The sequence below is a fragment of the Polyodon spathula genome, chromosome 6 (assembly GCF_017654505.1).
Source record: "Polyodon spathula isolate WHYD16114869_AA chromosome 6, ASM1765450v1, whole genome shotgun sequence".
Lineage (NCBI taxonomy): Eukaryota > Metazoa > Chordata > Actinopteri > Acipenseriformes > Polyodontidae > Polyodon > Polyodon spathula.
Genome location: NC_054539.1, coordinates 66,531,734 through 66,547,369, shown reverse-complemented (window position 1 = coordinate 66,547,369; position 15,636 = coordinate 66,531,734). Strand labels below are relative to the sequence as shown.

At 33.1% G+C, this 15,636-nt stretch overlaps 2 protein-coding genes across 3 annotated transcripts; one reads left to right on the top strand and one right to left on the bottom strand.

Moving 5' to 3' along the window:
• Positions 1-139: 139 nt before the first annotated feature.
• Positions 140-12,041, bottom strand: fam228a (family with sequence similarity 228 member A). Of its 2 annotated transcripts, none has more exons than XM_041253500.1 (10): positions 11,976-12,041; positions 11,489-11,607; positions 11,298-11,410; positions 10,184-10,336; positions 9,414-9,491; positions 7,315-7,509; positions 4,818-4,898; positions 3,242-3,329; positions 2,843-2,987; positions 140-1,746 (listed from the first exon to the last, which is right to left on the bottom strand). In XM_041253500.1, the coding sequence occupies exons 3-10, from the start codon at positions 11,385-11,387 to the stop codon at positions 1,707-1,709; spliced, it is 870 nt and encodes a 289-aa protein (XP_041109434.1). In that variant the 5' UTR covers positions 11,388-11,410; positions 11,489-11,607; positions 11,976-12,041; the 3' UTR covers positions 140-1,706. The 2 variants fall into 2 exon arrangements, with proteins under 2 accessions (XP_041109434.1, XP_041109433.1); XM_041253499.1 differs by lacking the exon at positions 11,976-12,041 and adding an exon at positions 11,695-11,783.
• Positions 12,042-12,108: 67 nt separating this feature from the next.
• Positions 12,109-15,636, top strand: pfn4 (profilin family member 4). The gene is made up of 5 exons (XM_041253503.1): positions 12,109-12,177; positions 12,800-12,927; positions 13,328-13,462; positions 13,782-13,887; positions 14,283-15,636. The coding sequence occupies exons 2-5, from the start codon at positions 12,811-12,813 to the stop codon at positions 14,309-14,311; spliced, it is 387 nt and encodes a 128-aa protein (XP_041109437.1). The 5' UTR covers positions 12,109-12,177; positions 12,800-12,810; the 3' UTR covers positions 14,312-15,636.

Below are 15,636 nucleotides of genomic sequence, written 5' to 3'. Positions count from 1 at the left end.
TGTGTGTGTGTGTGTATATATATATAATATAATATTATATATATATATATATATTATATATATAATATATATAAATATAACTCTTGAGTTATATAATATATAATTTTGAATTAAAAATTATTATTAATATTATAAAAATTATGGATTTGTGCAGGGTAATTATTTTGTCGAGACTGTATCACTGGATTCATATGGTCTCAGGGTTTTTGTTCAGACGATTTGCAAGAGACTCTCTATATCATTGTGTCATTTGATATTATTTAATCAGGAACTGTAATTACTTGTTTCCTGCACTGAATAGTTTATTTGGAATTATGATTATTTGTTTTAGAAAATGTTTATCCCAAGATCTATGCTAATATTAAATATAAAGCAATATTTTTCCCTTTTAAATATTGTGTTCTATATTTCTTAGAGAAATAGAAGTATATTTTTGAAGATTTTCTTTCTATAAAGTGTGTGCGTGTGTATGTAGAAACTTTCCTCATCAACAAAATGGTTTGTGAACTTTAGTTTTTCAAGTGTTCACTGTAAATAAATTAGAATTACCACCATAAAACAAGTAAAAAGTAACTGCATACTGTATTATTTTAATCGATCTACTTTTTCGTAGAAGCAGTTTCTGTTAGGAGCATAAAGATAGAGTGAGTGAAATTATTTACCTGGTATTTTATCTTCTGGAACTACAGTACAATGTATTATGTATGATGCAGTGTGAATGTGAAGCTCACAAGGACTGAAGAGACTTTTCAAATAATGCACACATTCATTCATATTGTACACCATAGTGTGCTTCTATATAGATTTCACAATAAGGGGTGGGGGGATTTGTTTTATTACAGTTCCACGTGGGATCCCCAGCACCAATGATTTCATACTGTAGCTGCTTAAAAAAAAAAAAAAAAAAAAAAACATGCGTCATGTATTGAGAGAATATTTTATTGCTTAAGAAGGAAAACTCATTTCTCCACTCATGCTAAATTTTACTGACACTGGGTGGCAATTTCACAACAGTACATATGTAGAATCAAAATAAGTAATATTTTACCAAACCAATAGTCTTGTTTAGCACCAATATTTAAAAAAAAGTGAAATACAAATAATTAACCATATTTTAATACTTAAAAATTACAAATTAATACTTTTATTATTTCCATTCTATGCAAAATGTACTTGCATCCATTGAAAATAACAAAACAAGCAAACACACAAAAAAATAAACAAAAACTAATAAACCCTTCTGAATCAATGTTTCAAGTTACTTAGATTTTCAAAAAACAAACAAGTTAAATGAGTAATCTTGCAGAAGGTATTAAGTTTACTGCTAAACATTATTTGAATACGTTAAACAATTTGTCATTGACATTCTGCAGTAAATAGTCAAAAAAAGATTTAAATTACTCAATTATACATTTTTTGAATATAAAATGCAACCTGTCCAGGTTGATGTACAACAGTCTTTCATTCATTAAAAAAACAATTCAAATAAATTGGTGAACTGCTCATAATTTAACATTATTGTTTTTAATGTGATCTCTAAACTGATCATGCATACAACTGGGACTCCTGATTTATTGTAAAACAGAACAGGTCAAAGGCACTAAAGAAGTACAAGTGAAGTTATTGATGGGAGGGTACAGAAAGCAGCTGGCTGGTGTGGACTCCAATTCCTGGATACAGGACCAATGCTGCAGGTTAAACAGTAGTCATTCTTCCTTGGAATTTACTTTTCTTACTGATTTTTTCCTAAAATAAAGTAACATCAGAATAACTAAATATCTACAACACATAGCCAGCAATACTAATTTTTTTTTTTTTTTTTTTAATTTATTCAGGTTAAGGTTTACTGTCGATTTTTAAAGGTATGTAGCCTACATTACCTCAATTTTCATTTACAATTTTCATTATAAATATCTGACAATATCCCAATAGTACAGTTATTTAGTTACATTAAAGCATTATTATCTGTTTAGCCTAGATATTTAGTGTTTACTTTTCTCAAAGCCCTACAGCAGCTATGTTATATTACTCAGATAATTTTATACACAAAGAAATTACTGTATCTCGTTAGGATAACATATTGCTTAAACTCTTGTATAAGAAACACCTCTGGTATAACCTACAGTCTTTGTTATAAACTATATAACCGCTACGCTACACAGATTCATATCTTAACCCTTTCAACAGACTAAGCTACTATTTACATTTACTCTATCCGGACACCAATACATTGCCTCAATATAGGTTAACAATTTTGCTATTCCCATAATGTGTGTGTTATTATCCATTAAGTGACAAAATAAGTGATATCTGAAACAAAAACACATTGGAAATGTGAAAAAAATGCCAAGTTATCAAACGTGCCCAGCCATTTAAAGTGGAGATATCAGAAACACAAGCCAAGTTTCAAGAAACCATTGGGGCAACCTTGCCCAGCACAAAACAAATGGGCACAACTGTAAAAGCAGTGGGGGTCAAGGTTGCCCCAATTGTTTCTCCTAACTTGGCTTGTGTTTTTGATGGAAGTTCGATCTGCTTTTATTGTGCTTGAAAATCACAAGCCAAGTTATAGAAACAATTGGGGCAACCTTGACCCCCACTGCAAATTGATTGTGTTACATGACTGTAAAGCTAGCGCCGTGAGATTGGCTCACTTGTCCAATCGACCACAGACCACCATTGGCACACTCAGTACAGTTTGAAAAATGCAAACTTGAAATCATGCTGAGCTCTTTTGGGCATTTCACATTAACTTCCAAATGAACTGAACCAACCTGAGATTGCACTAAAGCCCTCAATCGAACTAAATGTGAAGGGTCCTTCCACAACATAAGTTTAGTACCTGATTTTGCGTCGAGCATCACTTTCAATATCCCCAAGTTGCATTAGCAGCCATTTAATACTGTCAACCCCGTGACGACCTTTGGGTATTAGAGGCAAATTCGGTGTGTGCAATGCCTCCATTTCTTTGTCAGAGTAAACTTTACCTGTAAAAAGAAAAGAAAAAGAGGTATAGCCATAAGTTAATATGCCTAACATCATATTACTGGGAAAATACCTTCACATTACTAAAGTGTGACTCCAACCATGTAAAAAGAAACATGGAAATGGTCATTACTGCAATTATGTACAGTAATGCTTTACAAATACAACTCTCTACCTGACTCAGAATCAAATAGTAGCAGTGACTTTAGGAAGTCCAGGTAAAAACAAACGTTACAAAAATAAAGCAATACTTAACCTGTCTGACACAGCAGAATGAGTCTTTCTTCTTGCATCCTTTCACAGCTTTGTTTCAGAAGTGGATCGTTTAGAGCAGGAGTTAGAAACTGAAAAAAGATAATGATGGGCTTTTGCTTGTTTGATGTATATTTCAGGTATACTTTCCAGGTAATACATGATAGTCATAGGTCTCGTAAAAGTTAACAAACTGACCATTTTCTCATGGAAGACTCACTAACCAGATCATCTTCAACTAATGTTTCTGCTTATACACTTGCGTACCTACAGTGCTCATTCATACATTGAAACTGTCCAACTTCCATGGTAAGCAAGTAGGTTTACTTTAATCCTTTGATTTCTACCTGTTACATTATTTTTTTCCCTTTGAGGTCTAAAAGTTAATTGATTCCTTTTACACCAATATTTATTTTTAATTAACACCTAGTGATTAATTGTCAAAGTGTACTTTTCATGAAGTTAATCATCGCCCTTATGTCTTGGCCACTTGTTTAGGTATGGGTCAGGTGTTTCCAAACATGGAAGCAGGCAGTGCAGTGCTAGGGCTGAACTGAAACTGACAGGAGAGAACAGGCTAACATGGAAACTAAAGCAACCAGAGATACTAACGTGTGTCAGTTATAAACAGGTCACTAAAACAGCAGTCTTTTGTTTAACTGAAAGAGTCAGACAAAGCGAAGAGGAGCAAATAAAACTGAAAATAGCCGCTGCAAGTAACATCCACCAAATAATTCAATAAACTTGAAAGAAAATTAAAATATTGTTTAACAGACTTAAAAATGAACTGGGATCGCCACTGAAAAAGGGAAAGTTATGAATTAATTATAATTAATTAATGCACTGGGTCATCTGATTGGTAAACAACAGCTCAGCATCTTTTACTGAATAAAGCTTGAATGACGGACTGCACACTCGTTTTGCTACCGGACTGATTCTGAATAATTTAAAACATTTACAAAAACTATACTTGTGTGGTCATAATAACAGAGTGAGAATAGTACAGTGATCTCAGAAATTGAGTAAAAGGTGCTGGAAGAAATATGAACAAATCAAATGAGTTAAGTTAGTGTACCGTGGGTTCTAGTTAACAGAGATATTTTAACAACCAACTGATAAAGAATTTTGTAATGTCTCACTAACTACAATTCACTGAGATTTTTTTTGTTTTTTTGTAATAGTTACTGACTCATATTTACTCAAAGAGTTATCCTGCTTGCATAGTCATGCTGATTTAAGCGTGGTATTGGTTCTTATACAAAAGACAAATTATAGACAATTCATGACTGCTTGCTTTAACATGTAATTAATATTTATGCTGAAGCTGAGGTATTATCTCAATGTTATTGCTTGCTGAAAGCAGGCAGACTTGTGATATATTGACAATAATCTTTTCTATTTTTGTACTGTATTGATTTGCTAAAATTCATAAAATACATAAGTGTTTTGTCTCTGCATTCTAGACCTTTTGGTATTAATTAACAAATGAACTAAGAGTGCTAATTAAAGTAAACCATTATACATGTTAATGAATCATCTTTAATTAAGTATTTAAACACCAATTATCCCTGCAACTTTACCTTGAAATAATGTGGTTTGCTCAAGTGCAGTAAAAAAGGGTTGTATTCACGTGGATCATAATCTTCCAAAAACACATAACCCTGGAATAACAAGGGTTATGAAGTTATCACAGTATATGATTTTAATGCAGTAATTGTAAAAAAAATGAATTACAAACAAATAAATAAGCTGCAAGTTTCTTCTGGTGGCACGATGTTACACCCCATGCCTTTTGATAACATCTGTTATTCAGTCCGAGTAAATACATAATTAGGGACTTATGGGTGAAAGTGGCCAATGATCATTTTGACTGAAACTCCTGGGGCAAAACCAATCTTTTCTCAGATGCATCCCGAGCCATTCTGGACCACTTTCAGAAGCAAATTTGAACTTGACTTTGTAAAAAAAATTATTCAGAAATGTCTTCCAACTTGTCATTTTACCAGATGGACCAACCTGATTAATCACACATGAGGCTAGTTAACAAACACAGTTTTTGAAATGCAGTGTTTGCCCCAGGACTTACTGATTGAGGGACAATTTAGGCCCAACCAACATTTTAGGGAGACATTTTCTTTAGTGAGTGGGTCGGTATGTTTTATGATGTATATTTCAAGACAATCACAGTATTCTTATACATGCCAACAGAGTTTACTGACCTTGTGTTTCTGAAGAATAACAACAAATAAAAATGTAAAAACAAAGTTTTCATTTAGTATTCAGTCAGTAAGAATGATGTCTTTTGAAATTACCTTATTTAAAAAAATAAAATTAAAAAAATAACTGGTAGGAACAAGGTGTCCCTACATTACACAAGTCACATTTTTTCAGCTGTTGTGCAGAAGATCCTTATTTCCTTTTTATTTCTGGACTTTGACAAGGCCTTCTCATAATCGAACTCTTTCCAGTGAGGTCCCTCAGCTTTTATGACAAGGAGGGTATTCAGTCTGTCACTTGCCAGGGCTGTCTTCAATACATTTTGAGCCCTGAGCCCCTCTCCAACAAGACTTGGAGACACACAAATATATTTCCAAATTACATTATAAACCGCATTGTAAAAATGAATTGCAATAGATGAAAACAAAAATATAAAGTTAAAAATGTGTCGTTTCAAAAGGTCTATTTGGCAGCCATTTAGGTGTGCCGTTTAAAAATAGATTCAGTCTCCCCATTAGCCCATTTCCTGGTGGGGCAATTTTCAAAAGGCACCCGACTGCTTAGGATGTAGTTCCTCGTTGGAGGTTGAATGTGGTACTAAATATACTGTTGAAACCTCTGTTTGAACCCATGCATTCAGCTGAGCTCGATTTTTCTTGCTTGCAATCACTTCCGCTAAGCGAGTGACTGAAATGCAAGCATCAAAAGCCTGGCTAATATTTTCAGAGACCAGAACGAAGGTTACCCTTCGTACTAACCCGGCTTTTTTGCCGAAAACCATCTCGGCTTTTCATCTTAACCAGTCAGTGGAATGGAAAGGAAACCCGTACTTTGGTCGGGTTTACCGTGGGCATGAACCCTGCCCAATATGACAGCACTGTGTGCGCGATATATATATATATATATATATATATATATATATATATAAGAGTCAAGTTTCTTTCCCGAGCTCTGTAAATTTCATTACTCTCCTGGATGTATAAGCATCGTTGCACATTGGTAGCCATATTGTTTTATATATGTAGTTTTATTATTATTATTATTATTATTATTATTAATAATAATAAATTAAATCAGTAAAAATACGTTATGTTTTGGTTTTGGCAGTTTTCTTTCTTTTTTTTCTACTTACTGCGCCAGGCTCTATTTATTGGTGTTGTTGATGTATTTGCAACTTCGATGCTTTTTTTTTTTTTTTTTTTTTTTACCACAACTAAGCTGCTCTTCAGTGTGGTATTTACATTACAGTCATGTAATGCCAACAATAGTCAGTAGTTTATTTGATGATGTGCCTTGTTTTATAAAGAAAATACAGTATATATAGATCCAAATATAAAGCAGATGCCACAGTAGAATTACATTGTAAAAAGTTTTAGATTTTTAATAACATGACAGATTGAAAAGAGAACACATAATAAGTATGAAGAATTGCAGCATTTAATCTTGCTTTTTGAATAGCTGCTTCTGTATTGTATTATTCACTATACAATAATGTTATGGTTTGAAACTATTGGGAATATCACAAAAAAAAAAAAACTCAATCAATTCCTCAAAATATTTGAAGTGTTCTGCCAAACAAATTCCCTAGGAGGAACCCACATGTATTTGTCAGATCAGTTATGTTCCTATCCACTGATACTTATATCATTGCCATATTATCCCTACCTAACATTAAATCAATATGGGTCCAATTACAAAAGTATGTTATACAAGCAATAACAATTCAGTAGTACATAATAAAATATTTTCAAATGCTCATGCTCAGTAACCAAAACCCGATTTACCACATGCAGAAGGGTGCCACCAAATTCAATTGTTTCTTACAGTTTGTCAGATCTCTTAGTAACATCAAACATTTACCTTTTTATTACAGCAATCCAGATATTGTAAAAACATGCGTCTCCCTTCCTTTGCTTTTTCATAGCAATGGTTTTTCATGTGTTTTTCTATTGTATGCTGAACTGGGCCTGACACGCATTCAGTCCATTTCTTGCAAAGAAGCTCTTTCTTCCTTCGCTCACGCACATCCTTGTACTTCAGATAATTGTCCAGCTCCTGTTTAACAAAAAACATAATACAGTAAATATGAAGTTAAAAGTAGCTCTCACATATCTGGTACCTACTGCAGGGGCACCTAAGCACAGCAGGAAAAAAAGGCGCTTGTATCGCACACAATGTTCAGTTGTGGTTATACTCTTTGTCCTACATAAAAACCAGGCGCTAATTATATCATATAAGAAGCTATCTTACTATTCTGATGTCTAATGCTATTGCTGAGTGCAGCTTTCCATGCCTTCAAGGGCAGAAAACACCTGCAATCACCCATGACCGATTTCACAATTTCTGTGAGATGTATCCATTGCCTTTTAATATGTAGTTCCCCATGAAAATTCACATTTCTGAAAAAATAGTGTAAATATACTTTTTTTTTTTTTAGCACTTAACATAAATACAGCAAGCTGACTCACTACCAGTTACACTGAATTTATTAACCTGGCAGCTAGTTTAGTTTACTTCAGTGAAAAAGACACCAGCTGCATCTAAGATCAGAAATATTTATGCTAAATATCGCTCTGTCCAGTACAAGAAGGGGATGTCTGTTGTTATTTTTACATGCATTTAAGGTGAATAAATAGAAAACGAAATATTTTACAATTTAGCATTTACTGTTTTTTCAGGTAAGCATTTAAATATTTGGGAACATTTGTTTTATAATGACTCTAGAGAAAATGATCAATTTTGAATGCAACACTTTTATTTTTTTAAATACATAGTGTGTTTAATAGTGAAATATCAGTGAAATACCTCTTCCTCCATATTCAGAAACATTTGCCTGATTCTTTAGAGCCTATAAATGTTTTATGTAACTTTTGTGTTGCGAGTGACACACGGCGTAAATTTTTTGGAACGATCTGAAGTACAATCTAATGTTATCATTAAATTGTGCATAACTGCTTTATGTGTACAAGTGGTATTGTCAAAGCTTGTATACTGCAGTTTACTAACAGGCTGTGTTTGTGTCTGAACAGCAAAGTAAAATCTGGCTACCTGGGTCACAATCCTGCGTAGTGTGAAACCACGCACCTGGGTTATACCCGGGTTGATCCGGTTCACAGTGGCCCATCTCAGGATGTGGGTCGACACACTTTGACCCGGGTTGAGTGAGACAAAATGCATGACTGCCATTTATATGCCGACAAAATAACAAACAGCCACGTCTGCGTGAAGGTTTCACTTCTGCAAGGAACATTTCTGTTTAGCCATATTTTTGTTGATTCAGATACACCATTAACTAGATTGCTATAATCAATATTTAGGCTGACGGTTCAATCCAGAGAAGCTTGGATGGAAGTGTTTGTAACAAACTACTTCTGGGGCATTGACACACGCATTGTGTACTTGCATCTGTCACTCAGGTCAACCCTGTTTTATCAAAAGCACTGTGAAATTGTGTAGCTGACCCACTTGACACCCGGTCGAGCATGCCAGTGTGAAAGGGACTCAAGATGAACTCTAGGTTTCCTCAAAACATTTCAATGCTGTTTTTTCCTATAACGATAATAGGAAAAGACAAATGTTGTCTTATCTGGAAAAAACATTCGCTTCCTCTGTGTTTTAGAAATACGATGCCAATAAGCAAAAATTCTGGTAGTTTGCGTTTTGTCTAGTTTTTTTTTTTTTTTTTTTAAACATTAACGTGTGTAATATGCTGTGGCTTCATTTTATAATCTGGTTATTTATTTTACAGTTTAGCTTTGTGAGATGTTTATTGGAATAAAAGTGCTTCCTCAGAATAATGAACATGAACCCTCCCCACCACCACACACACACACTTTTAAAAAGGCTGCAGCGTCACTGACCAAGTGCTGTCTTAGGGAACATGTGTACCAATTTAATGTTTATGTTTTGGCATATAACCTTTCATTTTAAATATTCAACTTCATAAACAACTTGCTCACCTTTACAAATCCATTTTCTGTGTCCAGTATAGTCTGAGCCATTGCATTTGCCTCACAACTTTCGAGATCCGCATTGGCCTAAACAGTTATGATAACCACCAAAAGAAACATATATAGGAAAATAACGCCTTCCATTTTATTTTGTTTTTTTTTTTTTTGTTGTGTTTTTTTTTTTTATATATATATATATATATATATATATATATATATATATATATATATAGATATATATAGTATATATATGTTGTATTACATTATATATATATATATAGATATATATAGATAGATAGACATATATAAAAAAGTGTAGCACTGGAAGCTAAAATAAATATGGGAGATACTTTTTTAATTTATAAGAGAATACAGATGCTTACAGAACTGAATTTATAGTCAGTGTGCAAATCAGCCCACAGAAACCCTGTCCATATTATTAATATGTTTTATAAACTACAACATAAGTCATGTTCCAGTTGGAACCTTATTAGCATCTACTACACTTCGAATTTTGCTGGTAGTGCATCGGTCACACTCAGAATGTCAATGACAAACCATTCTAAACGTTTAAACCACAACACGATTTAAACATATTAATTGTGTTAGTATCAGGGTTTTTTTAATTTATTTTATTTAATGACTTATAATATGTTTGTGTTCAGTGGCTACCTCTAATCAAGTTGAGAGTGTACTTTCTTTTGCACTCTTAGTATGTTTGTGAAATAAACTCTCAACTTGATTGAGCTAGCCACCGAACACCTATAAAAATATAGTACCTGAATATGTGTGAAAGAATTGTGTGAAAGCCAAGCTGTACTATCCTTTCTTTTCGCAAAGCAAGCAGAGGCACTGTTTCTTAGATAAGGCAATCTTCTAGTCTCAGACATTGATGCTGATTGTTCTTTCAAATGCCTTTTGGATGTAGGTGCCTATAAAAAAAAAAAAAAAAAAAAACTGTACAGTAAATAAAACGTTTAGCTCTGACAGCTGTAAGGTAGCATTGTAAGTGTTTTACAGGTCTGGTTTACGATTACAAACATGAATGCTCCTCTACTGCCTGATGTAAGCTCAGTTCTAAGTATTAATTGATAAGTAATGTGAATGTGGTTGTAACTGAAGAACAAGCTATATGAAACACAATGTTTACCTTTCATTCCCCTAAACTCTAAACGCAGCAAGCCCTGACATGTACAAGAGATAAACTGTAAAGAGAACAAAAGCGTCTGTGCAGGCAACAGCAGTACAGGGAAAAGGAAACCTGATTAAAGAGGTACTGAATCTTGAAAGCATGAAGAAAAATATATATTTTTGCAAATATTTAAAACGTAATTGGCTGGTTTGACAGACAACCTAAATGCTACCTAAAAAAAAAAAAAAAAAAGGTAATCCAAGATAATTGAGGTTTGTAAAAACACATTTTATGATTGCTATAGCATATGCATTAAAAACAGATGGCTAACTCTTAAATGTGTAAATTATATTATAATATATATATATATAATATATATAGTATAATATATATATATATCTATATATCACGTATACTGTCAAATACACAAGTTAGTCGTATGACTGTCAAACACACAAGGGATACAACCTCAATCATTAGCATCGTCACATATTCAAATTCACACTGTTCTTGTCCTGGGTTTACAGTATTACACAGCACAGAGTATAATACTATCATTATTGAAAAACTACATTTACAAAGCATAAAAGATCGTTCTGGCCAATGATCAAACTATTTTAGTACTATGCATGCATGTATGTATGTATGTATGTATTCTGAATAAATAATGTTGGAAATATAATTACAAAAAATGCATTAACAGCAAATGACTTACAAATGTAATTTGTAAAAAGTAGTTAATGTCTGTGGGTAGTACTCACCGGTTCTTCAATTTTAATGCTGTGCGTAAAACAGTCTCTGTATTGAGGTGAATAGATTATACTAGACCCGGCTTTTCTTGAAGATGTCATCTTGACTGACAGGAATTTCTTAGCTAAAAAAACAAACAAAAAAAATGTAATGAAAGCAGCTTGACATTACTAAATAAGACCTAAAAAACAGAAATACCAACCTAATGTTACACAACCATGCAGAAGTTAACTCCCGACAACCAGTTGCCTCTGAGTCTTTCTTATTGTGATACATGTGGCACATCTTCTGCACGGGTCCTGTCGCCTGTGACTGTTTTAACTAGAAACAGGAGAAAAAAAAAGGTTAAAAAATGCAGTTACCTATTATCGCACATTAAATGAAACACGTCGTAAACACTACACTGACTTCAGTACGTTACCAGCACTTTGTGATACAATTGGCATTGCTTTTCGTCACCGTTTTTTTTTTTTTTTTTTTTGTTCTTGTTATACAACACATCCGCGTAACAAAGTAGTTCGCTGTGAAAAGTGTGCATTTATGGTATGTATCTTTCACAAAGAAAATACGTCTTAAATTAAGAAAACGTAAACAAACTCTTAATAAAGTTTTTTTTATTTATTTATCTAACTCTTTAAATACTAAATGACAAATCTATTATATCCTTACGCTGGAGCAAATATACTTACGCTAAGCTTTCGTTTCCATGACAACGTCTTTTTTCCAGGAGAGGGCTGATCCCCTGCCACTAATTTATGATTGGCAACCCAGCTGACAAACTGTGTACAGAAAACCTTTAACTTTTCGATTGGCTTTGCCAATCATTATTTCCGAGAGGCGGTGCGTGTTCACGTACTTCTTGTTTCAGAAGTTGGTGAGGAGCTGAAAGTGGTAAGTTTACGTTTTATACATAACATTGTATTGACTTTGCATGCAATTAAATAAATTAAATGATAATTAAAAAGCAATGAAATATTAGCACCATGTGGTTATCTGAATATAGCAGCACCAGTGCATGTTTAAAGGAAAGATAACTTATTATTGTGAATTATTTGGAGTTAACTAATATTTACAATCAACAAATTTACAATAACTGATGTCAGACAAAATTATTATTATTATTATTATTATTATTATTATTATTATTATTATTATTATTATTATTATTATTATTATTTAATAATAATAATAATAATAATAATAATAATAATAATAATAATAATTAATAATAATAATATTTTAAAACTACATCAATAAAGATTACACCTCGATTCACAAATTTGCGTTTGATAGAATTCTGAAAGGCTGTACCAGGGTGTCATGAAGACACATCAGTTGGCACTATGAGACGAAACTGGCTCAGTGTTTGCACTCACTCCACGGTTGTAAAGCTCCAATCATTGATTCATTGAGATACACCCAGGCAACAGCATGCGGTAAAACATAACTATATACATTGTATCATATTGCGTTGTGTGTTTTGTATTGTTTTTGTTTTGCTTTTTCCATGCAGGGCCTTTGAAGATGAACCAGCTGCAGAATTTACTTAATGAATGTCTCATAGAGACAAAGCATGTTGAAAATGCAGCAGTTATTAATTATAAATGTTCCACGGTGGTAGCAGCCTCTACGCGATTTAATGTAAGCAACCTAAAATATAATAATTAGGTTGGACCCATGTCCAGGTTATGTACAGTGTCCATGTGTCAATATGAAACAGTACTGTAAGATACCATGTTGTTTTAGCACATGATTCAAATTCTCATCATAAATCTGTGTCTAATCTAAATGGTGCTGTGTTGTTTTTCAGCAAAATATTCTGAATCTCTGTTTTTTGTGAAATTCCTGATTATAGTTTGTCCTCTTGTCAGAACTGCCAAAATATTTGACAGATACATGCACACTGGTAACAAATGGCACATGAACCCATTGAAATTGTGAAGTGTCTTGTATTATTCACAGTAATGTATTTTGTTATTTCACCTGATGAAGAAAGGTAAATTATAACATTTTAAGATTGTAACTTTTAAAATGGTCATAGATTCAGCCACAGCAAGTCCAGAAGTTTGCAGAGGCATTTAAACAAACAAAAAGCATCAGGGAAGAAGGACTTTACTTCCAGGATAACAATTACACATGTGTCAGAGCTGATAAGAACTCCATCTACTCAAAAAGTGTGAGTAAAAAATGCATTTAACTTATTATACTTGAAGAGTATGATTGCAAACAACATAAAACAATAAGGAAAATAGAAATCAATTTAAAAAAAATGCAATTTAAAAAAAATTCAAATTCGAATTTGAAGTTACTTGCATGGTAATCATGTGTGGTACTGACTACATTCATTTCACATTTCCTATTAAGTATGTTAATCTTAATGCCAAAATGAAGAACTAGAATCCTGAACTTTGATATTATATCAGACAAAAATAAGGTTTGTGTTTATAAAATTGTCATAATTATAATATTACTACAAATTATTGTCTTATTTATAGAAGGACCAGGGGCTGATATTGGCTAAAACTGGAACATATATTTTAGTGGCCACCTACTGTGAAGAAATGTACCCAAGTGTGTGTGTGGAAGCAGTGGAAAAACTAGGTAAGATACATGGTTGGCATTTGTTGGCATTAACATTACAGTGATGACAATTCAGTGTGAGCCTGGTTCTTTTCCAGTTCAGATCTGAGATGAAAAAGTGCTACCCTAAAAAATATATTTCAATAAAAATAGAGGCGAATATCACATACTGGGTAGCATTTGTAAGATTTATTTCTCGATCATGCACTTTTTGAATCCCAGATAAACAATATTGATTTTCCGCAACATCTTATAAAAACAAAACATCAGACACTAAGTATTTCTAGACGAGATTACCCACATGTTTAGCATTGATACATAAAACACGTTTTGTTTTGTAATCATTATTTGATTTTAGCTAAAAACATTGTTTTATAGAAAAGTTTCTTTTCAGTGTTTTTTTTTTCTTCTTTTAGCTGATTATTTAAGAGAAAAGGGAAAATGAGACCACAATTCTTAGAAGAAAAAAACCCCAGAAAATTCTGTTTATTGCAATGAGAAACTAAAAACAGTGATTCAGTGGAGCACATGGACTATCATCTGCTGTTTATTTTTTAACTGGAAATTAGCTACCATATAGTTCCTTACTGAAAAAGCAATTTTTTATTGCTATAAAATGTTAATAAGAATCAAGTATAAATAATGTGAGTCTAAATGACTTTCAGTTGGAGGGGGCTTAACTGAAAAAATGCAATATGTAGCACATGGGTGTAGCAATTTCATGATGTACATTTATCACACAGTTAAATAAAATCAAGCACAAGCAACATACAATTGTACTATTTATAACATTTAACAATATATAACCTATATACCGAAGGGATGGGATTATATGTTATTTTAGCAAATTGTTTTGCTTGCAGAAGAGTAACATAAATAATTGTGGATAAGTAAAAAGAAAGCAACAAAAGTTGTTATAGAATGGAGCGTTAAAGTGAATTTATATTTGCATTGTTTATCGTACTGAAATGCAAATCATTACCAGCTGTAAAAATGATTATTAATCTCACACTGCTACATTGGTTACAGTCTCTTGTTTGAGTGTATTCAAGAATTCTTTAATTTTCTGATTGAGTTGGTCTTCCATATACAGCTTCTTCCTTTCTTTTTCTTGTTTTTCATTCTCTTTTTGTCTGGCCAGTTCCTTTTTACAAATACTGTCAATTGTTGCAATGTGTCTTAGCTGCCTGCATGTGAGAACCCGGATGCCTGTCTCTGCAGGATTGACTTCACTGCTTCCTGGTAAAAGTGGGGTTGATTTGGGCCTCAGATGGGAGGAAGTTAATTGTAACTCCTTCCTCCTATTTCTACTCACTGAAAGCCTGTCATCTGTTACGTTTAATTTGGAATCTGTTTTAAAGCTATGCCCAGACCAAGCACGAGATGAACTCAAAGAAGACGTGACATTTCTGCAATAATCAGATTTAGAGGAAACTATCCTAGGGTGCCTATATATATATGGCTTTTGTGAAAGCATGCCGATCTGCGTGTGATTGTTCGTCTCCTTGTTTTCCTTGTGCAGCTGTAGTTCTTTCATGGTGTTGTCAGCAGTTGCCCGGTGGGTACTGCCCTTTACACAGAGCAAATTATGATGTTCTTTCATTACAGCTGTAGTTTCATAATGGAGAGTTGTAAAAGCAACTCGATACCTTAAGTTAAGATGGTCCAGTTTAATCTGTAGCTGTGCATTTTCTCTTTTGTTCTTAAGCCTTACGTCTGCAGACAGGGCGGATGTTTTCTGTCTGAATTTCAGTTGTCTTTTTATCATGT

Bases quoted from the DNA above. Each gene is read 5' to 3' on its own strand.
- fam228a (XM_041253500.1), bottom strand. From the start codon at position 11,387: ATGACATCTTCAAGAAAAGCCGGGTCTAGTATAATCTATTCACCTCAA. The intron at 3,330-4,817 runs GTAAAGTTGCAG...ATCTTTTTTCAG, and splicing joins GCAAACCACATTATTTCAAG to TTTCTAACTCCTGCTCTAAA. The intron at 1,747-2,842 runs GTACTAAACTTA...ACTTTATTTTAG, and splicing joins GATGCTCGACGCAAAATCAG to GAAAAAATCAGTAAGAAAAG.
- pfn4 (XM_041253503.1), top strand. From the start codon at position 12,811: ATGAACCAGCTGCAGAATTTACTTAATGAATGTCTCATAGAGACAAAG. The intron at 12,928-13,327 runs GTAAGCAACCTA...AAATGGTCATAG, and splicing joins CAGCCTCTACGCGATTTAAT to ATTCAGCCACAGCAAGTCCA. The intron at 13,463-13,781 runs GTGAGTAAAAAA...TCTTATTTATAG, and splicing joins ACTCCATCTACTCAAAAAGT to AAGGACCAGGGGCTGATATT.